At 46.4% G+C, this 13,264-nt stretch overlaps 1 protein-coding gene across 1 annotated transcript in view; it reads left to right on the top strand.

Moving 5' to 3' along the window:
- The window catches only part of LOC136626754 (alpha-2-macroglobulin-like protein 1), a 194,995-nt gene that overhangs the window by 65,460 nt on the left and 116,271 nt on the right, over positions 1-13,264 (top strand). The window contains exon 12 of the mRNA XM_066601760.1: positions 8,715-8,942. Coding sequence (XP_066457857.1) covers positions 8,715-8,942 — 228 coding nt within the window. The remainder of the gene's footprint in view (positions 1-8,714; positions 8,943-13,264) is intronic.

Raw genomic sequence — 13,264 nt, 5'->3', positions numbered from 1 at the left:
ACATCAGGTGTGGATAGTCCTGTTCTGAGGATGTGTGTGAACAGTGACAGGTCCAGTGTCTGTACAGGTGACCAGACATCAGGTGTGGATAGTCCTGTTCTGAGGATGTCGTATGTGAACAGTGACAGGTCCAGTGTCTGTGCAGGTGGCCAGACATCAGGTGTGGATAGTCCTGTTCTGAGGATGTAGTATGTGAACAGTGACAGGTCCAGTGTCTGTGCAGGTGACCAGACATCAGGTGTGGATAGTCCTGTTCTGAGGATGCTGTATGTGAACATTGACAGGTCCAGTGTCTGTGCAGGTGGCCAGACATCAGGTGTGGATAGTCCTGTTCTGAGGATGTGTGTGAACAGTGGCAGGTCCAGTGTCTGTGCAGGTGGCCAGACATCAGGTGTGGATAGTCCTGTTCTGAGAATGTTGTATGTGAACAGTGACAGGTCCAGTGTCTGCAGGTGGCCAGACATCAGGTGTGGATAGTCCTGTTCTGAGGATGTGTGTGAACAGTGACAGGTCCACTGTCTGTGCAGGTGACCAGACATCAGGTGTGGATAGTCCTGTTCTGAGGATGTAGTATGTGAACAGTGACAGGTCCAGTGTCTGTGCAGGTGGCCAGACATCAGGTGTGGATAGTCCTGTTCTGAGGATGTGTGTGAACAGTGACAGGTCCAGTGTCTGTGTAAGTGGCCAGACATCAGGTGTGGATAGTCCTGTTCTGAGAATGTTGTATGTGAACAGTGACAGGTCCAGTGTCTGTGCAGGTGGCCAGACATCAGGTGTGGATAGTCCTGTTCTGCGGATGTTGTGTGTGAACAGTGACAGGTCCAGTGTCTGTGCAGGTGACCAGACATCAGGTGTGGATAGTCCTGTTCTGAGGATGTTGTTGTTGGATTATGTTGGTACTCAGATTGTGCTGTAGGTTTTAGGTCTGTTTCTTATAAATAAGTTGTATCCTTCAAGCCTTGTATCCAATCCTGTGTCTCATCCCACCAAGTTTCCGTGATGCCGATGACATCATATTTCTCTTCCTGTGTTCGGAGCTCCAATTCTCCTTGTTTGTTTCCCATGCTCTGTGCATTTGTGTAAAAACATTTAAGTTTGTGATCGGGGTCTTTTGCTCCTCTACTTTCCTGAATTTTTTGTCTTTGTTCTTTCTTTCCAGTTCTAGAGAGGTTCTCAAATGTATTAATTAGCTGTATATTTTTACCTTTCACTTCCCTTCCCATATTATTTTAGTTTAAATCCCTCCTAATGAGTGAAGCAAACCACCTGCCACATATATACTTACCTTTGCACAAAAATGATGTTGTACACTAATAACAGACTGGTGGACATGAAAATCAAGGACTTCGTTGGCAGCCATTTTTTTTTTTACCTTAGCGGTGACAATGGCAGAATGATACTTTTTGGGGCTCATTTAGCAAAACTGTTCAACACTAAGACTGTCATTGTTGCCTATAGCAACCAATCACAGCACAGCTTTCATGTTACCTCAGCAGTTTGAGAAATGAACACTGTGCTGATTGGTTGCTATGGGCAACAAGGATGTCGTACTGTCAGACAGTTTTTCCAAATGGAAATTAAATGGGAGGTATGAGGGACATCAGGGAGATGATAAGTAGATGCATAGATTTTCTTGATGAAAACACAATCCAGTATTGTGGCCATATTTCGCCAGGAGAGAAACTAGGACCGCCGTATTTCATAGCATGAGTTTATCAACAAAAAGACACCAACCACCTCATGTAAAAGATTCTTAGTCTAGCGGGTATGAGATTCAATGTGTTTCGGGGATCGCACAACAATGAGGGGATGCATTGGGTTGCAGTTGACTTCCTGGGTTTGAAAATATAACTTGTGTTGCATAGAAATGAGCAAGCATACTCGTCCAAGCTTGATGCTCGTTCGAGTAGTAGCATACTCGATGGTGCTCGAGAAACTTTAATGACCCCTCCCTGCATGTGTAGCGCCATTTTTTTAGCCACTAAACATGCGGGGAAGGCTTTACCACTTCCTGCTGTGACGTGCCAACCCTTGCACCTCTACAGCAGTGAGTGGCTGGCCGGATCAGGTGACCGCCGAGTACTTAAACTGGTGCCGCCCACGGCTCGCCTCAGATGCTTGCTGCATGAGATTAGGGATAGAGCTGCTGCTAGCAGTCCTAAGCAGGGAAAGTGTTATTTTAGAGATCCTGACTACCATAACCCAACAGTCCTTTCTAGGACTACTACTGCTCTCATTGTGTGCATCAGCATTTTGGCTGGCTGGGACCAGTAGTGCTCACAGATTTTTCTTTAAGCACACTATATACCAGTCTCTGGGGGTCTTTGAGTTGGCGCTATTCAACAGCAAAATACACTTTTAAATTTTTCTGTGTCTGCTGAGAGCATACAGTATATACTAGTCTCTGGGGGTCTGTGAATTGGCACCATTTAACAGCAGTATACCCTTTTAAATATTTCTGGGCCTGTTGAGAGCGTACATGATATACCAGTCTCTGGGGGTCTCTGAATTGGCGCTATTCAACAGCAGTATACACTTTTAAATTTTTCTGGCCCTGTTCAGAAAGTGTACACAATATACCAGTCTCTGGGTGGCTGTGAATTTCCACTATCTAACAACAGTATGCACTGATTATTCTGGCTATTTTGGCCTATAAGCGTACGCAGCGTAACTTGCATTTTGCGTAGCATTTAGTCTAAGTGCGTTATCCAACATGGTGAAGACTAGGGGTAAGGGTCGAGGCCGTGGACATGGGTGTCTGAATGAGCGTGTGGGCAGAGGCCAAGGTCCTGGGCGGGGTGAAACAGTGCCTGCTGCTGAGGGAGAAGTAGAGCGCTGCGTATCTCCCCTCCCCAGGTTCATCTCACATTTTGTAGGTCCGCGTGGTAGACCATTAATAAAAGTACAGCAGTGCGATCAGGTGCTGACGTGGATAGCGGATAACGCCTCCAGTACTTTATCCAACACCCAGTCTTCCACGCAGTCCACTCACGCTAGCCAAGCCACTGGACCTCCTAATCCTCAGGCTGCTCCTCCTTCCTCCCAGTCTGGTCATTCCAGGAAAAGGAGAGATTATGAACAGGCATACACCCAAGAACTGTTCTCGGGTCCCTGTCCTGAGTCAGAAAAAAAGGGTTCCACAGCCACATGAGGAGTTTGTCGTGACCGATGCCCAAAATTTTAAACTTTCACAGACTCAGGGTGATGAGGGTGGGGACTTCCAATTACTGTCTCAAGAGCTATTTGTGGATGATGAGGATGAGACATTGTTGTCTGTCAGTGAGGCTGTTGTTAGGGCAGTAAGTCTGAGGGAGGAGCAGACAGAGGATTCAGAGAAGGAGCTGGTGGACGATGAGGTGACTGACCCCACCTGGCTTGCTAAGCCTACTGAAGACAGCGCTTCAGGGGGGAAGGCAAGACCAGCAGCAGAACAGGTTGGAAGAGGCAGTTGGGTGGCCAGGGGGAGAAGCAGGGCCAAAGCGAAGACTCCCCCAACTGTTCCCCACAGCAGCCCCTTGCGGCAAGCATCCGTGCAGAGGGTTAGGTGTTAGAAGGTCTGAAGGTTTTTTATTGAGAGCGCGGACAACTGACGAACAGTGGTGTGCAACCTGTGCCGGTCCAAGATCAGCAGGGGAGCCACCACTACCAGCCTGATCACCACCAGCATGCGCAGGCATATGATGGCTAAACACCCCATGAGGGGGAAAGAAGGCCATTCATCGCGTGCGGGTCACACCACTGCCTCTTCCCCAGTGTCACAACCTGGCATAGAGATGCAATCCCCCTCCCCAGGATGCAGGCATGAGCGTGTCCCGGCCTTCACCCACACCCTCACCTCAACAGTCCTCCACTGCCTCCACCAATGTTTCCCAGCGAGGCGTTCAGTGTTCGCTAACCCAAGTGTTGGAACGAAATCGGAAATACGCGGCCATTCACCCGCATGCAAAATCTTTAAACGTGCATATTGCAAAACTTCTCAGCCTGCAGATGCTGCTATACAGGCTAGTAAAAACAGAGCCTTTCCGCAACCTCATGGCGGCGGTGTTCCCTCGGTACTCGGTCCCCAGTCGCCACTATTTTTCCCGGTGCGCCGTCCCCGCCCTACACCAGCACGTCTCACGGAACATAAACCGTGCCCTCACCAACGCGGTTACTGGGAAGGTCCACTTAACCACTGACACGTGGACGAGTGCTGGCGGCAGGGACACTACATCTCCGTGACGGCACATTGGGTGAACTTCGTGGAGGCTGGGACTGAGTCTGACCCTTGGTTCTCTCATGTGCTACCCACAACAAGAATTGCAGGTCTTACCTCGGTGATAGTTTTTCTGGCGTATTATGCCACCTCCTCCTCCACTACCAGTCCTCATCCTCCACCACCTATACCTCTCAATTACCCCATGTGGGCACATCATCTGCAGTCGGTAGCTCGAGGCGCTGCAGCACTGTGGTGGGGAAGAGTCAGCAGGCCATGCTGAAACTACTCAGCTTGGGAGACAAGAGGCACACCGCCCAAGAGCTGTTACAGGGTTTGACGGAGCAGACCTATCTGTGGCTTTCACCGCTGAACTTCCAACCAGGCATGGTGGTGTGTGACAATGGGCATAACCTGGTGGCGGCTCTGCAGCTTGGCAGACTAACATATGCCATGCCTGGCCGACGTGTTCAATCTGGTGGTTCAGCGCTTTCTGAAAAACTACCCCCATTTGTCTGACCAGCTCAGCAAGGTGCGTCATGTGTGCGCATATTTCAGGAAGTCCACCACAGCTGCTGCCAACTTCAGGACACTGCAACATCGCTTCCAGCTGCCAGTGCACCGACTGTTGTGCGATGTGCCCACGCGCTGGAATTCTACGTTGCACATGTTGGCCAGGCTTTATACCAGCATAGAGTCATTGTACAATACCAGCTGCAACATGGCCGTCGGAGTGGTAGTCAGCCTCCGCTGTTCTTCACAGAGGAGTGGGCATGGATGGCAGCCATCTGTCAGGTCCTCAGAAACTTTGAGGATTTTACACAAATGGTGAGCCGCGATGCAACCTGCTCAACCAACCTGCTGCTTTGCCTGCTGAGCCCGCTGCTAAGCATAAAGGCCAACACTTTGCGGTTAGGACAGGAGATAGGGGATGACAATATGTCGCTTGATAGCCAGACCACCCTCACGCCTGTTTCTCAGCACATATTGGAGGAGGAGGGGGAAAAGACTGCTGCCCACACTGTAAGGGCTACCCATGCTACTTCCCTCACATCTGTTCAGCGTGTATGGGCTGAAAAGGAGGAGATGGAGGAGGATCATGAAAGTCATCTTCCTAGTGAGGACAACGATGTGTTGCATACTGGGATTGTGGCACACATGGCTGACTTAATGTTAGGCTGCCTTTCCCGTGACCCTCGCCTTAGATGCATTCTGGCCAACACGGATTACCGAGTGTTCACCCTGCTCGACCCACGGTATAAGGAGAACCTTTCCACTCTCATTCCCGAAGAGGAAAGGAGTAGGAGAATGATGCAATACCACAAAGCCCTGGTAGAAAAGCTGATGCTAAAGTTCCCATCTGACAATGCTAGCGGTAGAGGATGTAGTTCAGTGGGCCAAATAGCAGGGGGGGGGGGGACCAGGCAGCATGTCCAGCGCAGGCAGGAGAACACTCTCCAACGCCTTTGCTAGTTTTATGGCTCCTCAGCAAGACTGTGTCACCGCTCCCCAGTCTAGGCTGAGTCAGAGGGAACACTGTAAAAAGATGGTGAGGGAGTATATAGCTGACCGTACCAACGTCACCCGTAATCCCTCTGCTCCATACAACTATTGGGTGTCAAAGCTGGACACGTGGCACGAACTTGCGCTGTACGCCTTGGAGGTGCTGGCCAGCCCTGCCGCTAGCGTCTTATCAGAGAGGGGGTTAAGTGCTGCTGGGGGGATCACAGATAAGTGTACCCACCTGTCAACTGACAGCACCCACAGGCTTACACATTAAGATGAACAAAAGCTGGATTTCCCCTGACTTCTCTTCTCCACTTCACCTGCACTCTGGGTAAACAAAATTTTTCTGGGGTACACCTGTACTCTTCGTACACAAATTTTTCAGGGGTTCACCTATGCTCTTGGTACAGAAATGTTTCAGGGGTCCGCTTATACTCTTGGTACAGAAATGTTTCAGGGGTTCGCCTATACTCTTAGTACAGAAATGTTTCAGGGGGTCACCTATATTCTTGGTATACAAAGGTTTCAGGGGTTCACCTATACGAGGGGGTGCTGATAAGTCTTTGGCTTTAGCCAGAAAGAAATGAGATGAAACTTTACACTTATTCCACATACTCTCCACTGATGTCAACACACTTCTGACATCGGTATTCCAAGGTCTGTAAGCCTTGCAAAAATAAGGATTTCGATTGTGTCTCAAACCAGTCATCTGTAGCAGCCATGGCATCAGAAATGGTCTGAAATTTGGTACCCTTGAGGTGTTTCTTCAGGTTTGGAAACAGATGATAGTCGGAGGAAGCTAGATCTGGTGAATAAGGTGGGTGGTCAACCAGCTTGAAGCCTAGCTCCACCAGTTTTGCCGTGGTCACTTGTGCAGTATGAGCGGAGGCGTTGCCTTGCAGGAAGAAGATTCCTTTGGACAGCTTGCCGCGTCTTTTCGCCTTCAGAGCTGCCTTCATTTGGTCCAAAAGTTCAATGTAATACCTTGGATTGATGGTGGAACCATTGTGAAGGTCGTCCACTAGCAGCACGCCATCCTTATCCCAGAACACAGACGCCATCATCTTAGTGGCTGATTTTTGCACCCTGAACTTCTTTGGGGCAAGAAGAACTACTGTGCCTCCACTCTTTTGACTGCTCCTTGGTTTCAGGGTCATACAAATAAATCCAGGTCCCATCCATAGTCACCGGTCGATCCAGGAAGTTCTTATCAGTCCGGAAACGCTGACAAATGGACTGGGAATTTTTCACTCGCATGCTTTTCTGATCTGTGGTCAAACATTTGGGGACCCACTTTGCAGATAGCTTCTTTATGTTCAAATGTTCATGGATAATGACACAAACACATTCACCAGAAATCTCCATGATGTCGGCTATTCCTTTAGCTGAAATTGGCCGATTCTCCAGTATGAGGTTGTGCGCAGCATCGACTATCTCCGGAACAACAACCTCTCTCAGTCGTCCAGGACGTTCCTCATCATTGGTGCTGAAGTGGCCCGCTTTAAATTTGGCAACCCAGTTCTTAACTGTAGAATATGAAGGGCATTGATCCCCCAATGTCTGCCACATATCACCATGAATATCCTTCACGGACTTTCCTTGCAAAAACAAGAATTTTATCACTCCTCTGCTCTCATTTGCTGTGAATATCGCCTTAGACTGCGCCATTTTGTTTTCCCGCATGCCGAGATCACTGTTTCCATAAGCTACAAACACATATATTAGACACATAAGGCTTTCATGTGATGTAACATTCGTTACCATAGAAACAAAAGAAGAACAGAAAACCAAAGACTTATCAGCAGCCCCTCGTACTCTGGGTACAGAAATGTTTCAAGGGTTCGCCTATACTCTTGGCACAGAAATGTTTTAGGGGGTCGCCTATACTCTTGGTACAGAAATGTTTCAAGGGGTCACCTATACTCTGGGTACACAAATGTTTCAGGGTTTCGCCTATACTCTGGGTACACAAAGCTTTCCCAGCGCGGTGCTCAGCACACAATTTCAAAGAGGGTCGCTGGCAGGCCCTGCCAACCCTCTGCATGGTGTGTCTCTGGTTCCTCCTCATCCAATACGCACTTATAAATAGACAAGAGGGTGGTGTGGCTATCAAGCGAGCGTGTGGCATAAGGCCAGCTGAACGCTGTGCAGGGAAAAATTTGAGTACGCTGTGGGCCTGCATCCTGGGGGCAATTGGACAGCAATGCACAGGAGAAGAGGCAGTGGTGTCACTTGCAGGCAGCGATTGGCCTTGGTTGCAGCTAGTGTGGTGCTTAGCTAAGATGTACCTTGAAGAATGCTTGAGTCTCGCATTGACTTCAATGGGGTTCGTTACTCAAAACGAGCTCTCGAACATTAAGAAAAGTTCGACTTGAGTAACGAGCACCCGAGCAATTTGGCGCTCGGTCATCTCTAGTGTTGTACTAAGACTTTTAGATGACTCATAATCCCAGTTGTTAATTTTTTTGTCTAATTCCAGTAGCGAAGTGTCCAAGACACTCAGTTTAGAGAATGTGTATTATGAGGACTGGAGTAAAAACGCTACCTCCTGTGACTTGCTAATGTTACTGTCATGGGACAAAGGACATCCTGGTCTGTCTCTAATGGGCAGATGGGATCAGAAGCTCTTGCTTCAGGTGTGAATTAACATACCCATGAATATTGATTGAGCTTTAGCCTTGGCAGGATGTATTCCTGAACACCCATACTTAATTCACCCAGCTTCCACAGGCATGCAGACTAACTGATACCAGACAACACTAGCTGACAAACAAAGATGGGTGAATCTCCTGATGTCACACTTCATGACAATGGCCAGCTGACTGAAGATGAAAGGGGTGGCATGGTGTGGAGACTTTATTATAGTGGTGAAGATACAGCATTGATAGTACATGATGGTGTATGACATCACCAGACCGTGCGCTGACATGCCGTGTGATGCGTAATCGTATTAGATGCCTCGTTGGCTTCTATTTTGGATTGCCATATGGATTATGTTCTTTTTTTATTTCAGGCCACGACTGATGAGGAAGATGAACCCTACAACTCTAACAAGGTGTCCGCCCGCTACGGCAGCACCAGTCTCTACCCTGAAGAGCTACATATGACAACCAAAAGCTCCTTGTCTATCCGCCCAATTACCAGCTCGGCGACCACTTTTGGGCCCACCACCGTGACTGTGGATTTCATCATAGAGGAACAAGACAGAAGCGACATAGGCGATGTTGAGTTTTACTATGTGGTAAGGAGAGCTGACACAATAGAATGAGATATATACAAGAGAGAAAATCCCATGTGTTCTGTGCGTTTGCGCCACACACAGAACTCGTGCGATGCATTAACCCACTGCTTCCAATGGGCTAATGCCCTATTTTTTGGTGGTATCGCAGAAAACATGCCAGTTATTTGCTGGGGGTGAATGTACACGCAAGCTTCATGCGAGAGCAAAGCAATTTAAAAAGACAATTTGTAACTTTTTTAATCGCGCATGAAAGCTGCACGCAGCGCAGTGGGGTATTCTTACTAGAACACGTTGTACTCACATTGAAATTTAAGTGTGATGTTTGTCTGAGTTACTGAGACTGTTATCACCCCTGGAAATACGGCCGTAGGACTCAATCATACGAATGTATTTCTGTCAACCCAATGGATCGCTAAAGGTATAGTCTTCTGTTTCAAATCAGAGGTTCAATACGAGCCGCTCGGAGAATCACTGACATGTCGCACAGCATTTGTGGAATCACAACTGAATCTGTTTATTTGCTAACAAGCACAAGTACTTCTAGTCCTCCTAGACAAAAAACATTGAAAACGAGGCCAGAAGTCACCTGACCTCTACATATGTGTAACTTGTTAGGATTCTTTATTTACTTAAACTAAGCGCATCAGGGAGGTCGGTCATGGGCTAAACTCTTCTCTAGTCACACCCTGTTTGCTAACTAATTCTAATCTATAAGCATTCCTGAGCTTAGTTAAGGCTTACATAGTTAAGTATATGTATAGAAGATCACATGAAGAACTCCGTCTCATTTATTTTACTATTTGCTAAGCAGATATATGAGTACATTTCTAAAACAAAGTCCATCTTTAATCAGCTGTTTTTCCCTGATTACACACTTGTGTGAGCCAAGGTCAATTACAGCTTTCCTTCTTTTAAAGGCTGATGTTTCAGCCGAAACGCGTTGCACCCTGTGAATAAAGAACCTTTATAACGTCATAACTTGGACAACCCTTATTTCTACGAGCTGACCTGGATTTTCAGGGGTGTCATTTGCACTGACACCCCTGCTAAGTAAGTTCCTTCTGCCTTCTCATTTTACCTATCCGATCACTGGAGCACGGGTTTTTTTTTCTAATTTGTTGTCTACAGTTTTCCTTCTTTAGGACTTGTAAACTTCTGATTGTCCTGTTCCTATGCCAAAATATCTGAATATGTGTGTCAAGTAAGTTATACGGATTCCGTGTGGATTTCTGCCTATTGGTATTTTTTTTACAAGACACAGCGTATTTACGTACATAAAAAAATGCACATAATACCATTGATTTCATAGATAAGCATGCAGCAAATCCCCCAGTTGCCTGCATATTGCCCATGTCACTTCTATTGGCTATTTCGGTGCATAAGATAGGAGATGTTGCTTTTTTTTTTGCGTAACTGAAAATTGCATGAAAAATAAGCAGCTTTGCATGAACCCATTGTTTTACTATTTGCTAATAGTAGATTTATAAAACAAAGTCCACCTTTAACTCCTTAGGGACACAGACCTTTTCCCCCCCATTTTCGTTTTTTCCGCCCTCTTTTGAGAAATCATAACTATTTTATCTATTCATCAATGTATATGTCTGGGGGCTTGTGGAGAAAAATGAAAAAAAAAAAATTGCGCCATCTTTGGGTGCGTCCTGTTCCTACAATGTAGGTATTACCGAGCTCAGGACAACCCAGACAATGAAAATATTTTGTTACTTCTCACACATGGTGAACACTGTAAAAAGAGTTTTAAAAAACTAACAGTGAAATTGCTATTTTTCTTTTGTTCACATTTCAAAAAACTTAATTAAAGGCAATCCAGAAGTCACACGTACCTCAAAATGGTACCAATAAAAATACAACTCTTCCTGCAAAATATAAGATCTCAGAGAACTCCACCGACGGAAAGATAAAAATGCTCTGGGTTTTATTTTTATTTTTTCTTTAAAAACATTTTTTTATTGTGCAAAATTAGTACAAAATAAAAAAAAGTACAATAAGGGCTCCTGCACACTGGCGAGAGCGATATCAGGATGTGATTGACACCCAGATATTGCTCTCACAATTCTTCTTGAAGCCCTGGATGCGAGGCGTTCCCGCAGAGAAACAGACTCCCATTCCAGCAGGGCTGAAGGAATCTCATGGCGTGGTTGTCACAGTCGGAGATACTATTCTTCTCCCATTGTCTCCTATGGGGCCAGTGGGGAAGGGGATTGCCTGAAATATAAGCCCCCCCCCCCCCCCCAAAAAAAAAAAATCAATAACTGTAGAAAAATAAAAGTAGAATACATCACCTTAGTAGCGCTGTCATCTCCGGTGCATCAGCTTGCAAGTCCTGGCACTCTTCTTCTGCTATTCTTCTGGCCAAGGATTGAAAATCGTGACCTCCTAAAGCGCTGCCTCTGATTTTTTATTTTTCTACAGTTATTGATTTTTTTTTTTTTTGGGGGGGGGGGGGCTTATATTTCAGGCCACTCCACCCCCCGAAAATCCTTGTTGTGGAGAGTCCCCTGCCACCCATTGACTTCTATGGGGCTGACACTGCTACCGCCGGCCCCATTGGTAACAGAGGGCGAGATCACAACAAGAATGGACATGCTGCAATTTTGTTTTAATGCTGCATTTCAAGCGTTAAAACATTGCAAATGTGCATGAAGCCATCGGAAGCCATTGGCTCCATAATTTTGCGATTTCTCGCAGCCCTGGGAAATCGTGCAATTCCATCGCCAGTGTGAAGTCACCCTAACACATGATATGTACCCTGGTGTGGGGCCAATAAAAAAACCTTCATACAGCTATGGCTTCATTCCAGCCTTCATACAGCTATGGCTCCTGCAATGCAATAATAAAAATTGCTCGGGCTTTAAGGTACAAAATAGGCAGGTCTCTAAGGTTTTAAGAGACGCGAGCCTCATTTGTGGAAGGAACACTGCCCACCTGCCAGTCTAAGTAAATATTTCCACTTCCAAATAACAAGCAGAGATCTGATAAAGTACAGCATAACGTTATAGGGGTATATTTGCGTAGACCTGCAGCTCACACGCCAGTCTAAGTCACATATGCTTTAGCATTCCTGCCATAAATCTGTTAAGAGGCATGTGTAGTGAGTGAGACCGGCCACAGTCCTACGTGTATATGTGTGTGTGTGGGGGGGGGGGGCACAGCAGCAGGTCAATCGTGATCTGGCGTGGCACGCCACATACAGTGATAAATTTTCAGATGCTATGGCCTGCTTATTCGCAGAGTCGGGTAGGAGAAGTTGCTGGTTTATTGTGACATCAGCTTGTGTACGAGTGGGGACCCGTTACGGGCAAAACAATAAATGCAAAATGTTGGTGAACTAAATACAATTTGGTTAGACCTTTTTTTTTTTTCCTGGAGCGCATACTGTGGTACCTCAGTGCTGTTGGTGAGAGGGGGGAAAGGGACTCCAGGAGTCTGGTTAAAAAGTAAACCAAATCAAATTTATTCTACACGTGCAGAGAAGAGTTCCAGTTTCTTGTTTGTTACAGTTTACATTAGATAATGTTATTTCACAGATTTACAGTTGCAGGAATTGATTACTTCTGTATTAGTGCTCAGGGGATTGCTATCAGAAGCTGACCCTGCCCTTTTTGCTTTCCTTCCTAGCTTGTACTCCCTGGCTGTGCCTATGTCTGGACGACTTGATTTCTGTTCTTTCTATGCCAATGAATGGCTGACTTAAGATCCCCTTCACTTTCCTTTCCTCTCTCTCTTGTGTAAAGCAGTTCATGCTCTTATGTACTCACACTTGAAGTTGTTCTTCTCCTTCCCACTTCCCTGGTTATTACTGGTGCTCTCCTTGTTCCTACCTGGTCTCTATCTCTGTGATTTCTTGACTATACTAACTCCAGGCCTAGACTGACTTAACTCTGCCTACTCCTTCTCATATAGTGCCATCCTAAACCAATCTGAAGGGAGCCTATTACCCAATCCCAGGGTGTCTCTGTCTCCAACACCAGGCTAAACTCTCCCCAGACAGTTGCTAGGTGACCTGTTCTCTCTATGGGGATGAGAAACATTACCAATGCACATTTCACTGTGAGGAATATGAACAGCATAACATCAATGCACTTCACATTTATCACATAAACTTCCTTTACCACTAAGATTATATCAGTCAGTGATGGAGTATCCAACTCTGGGGGAACTACAACTTGTGCTTTTAGTACGTTTATGGCATCTGGTGGCACATCCATGGACCAGAATGAAACTTACCACAGCTCCAAGCAGGCATAGGTTGCTGTTATATTGTATGCTAGACTGTCCCGCGCATTATAGTAAATGTGACGGAG

Source organism: Eleutherodactylus coqui, chromosome 4, assembly GCF_035609145.1.
Source record: "Eleutherodactylus coqui strain aEleCoq1 chromosome 4, aEleCoq1.hap1, whole genome shotgun sequence".
NCBI lineage: Eukaryota > Metazoa > Chordata > Amphibia > Anura > Eleutherodactylidae > Eleutherodactylus > Eleutherodactylus coqui.
Note: the sequence above shows the minus strand (reverse complement) of the source record. Positions and strands in the feature narration are given on the sequence as shown.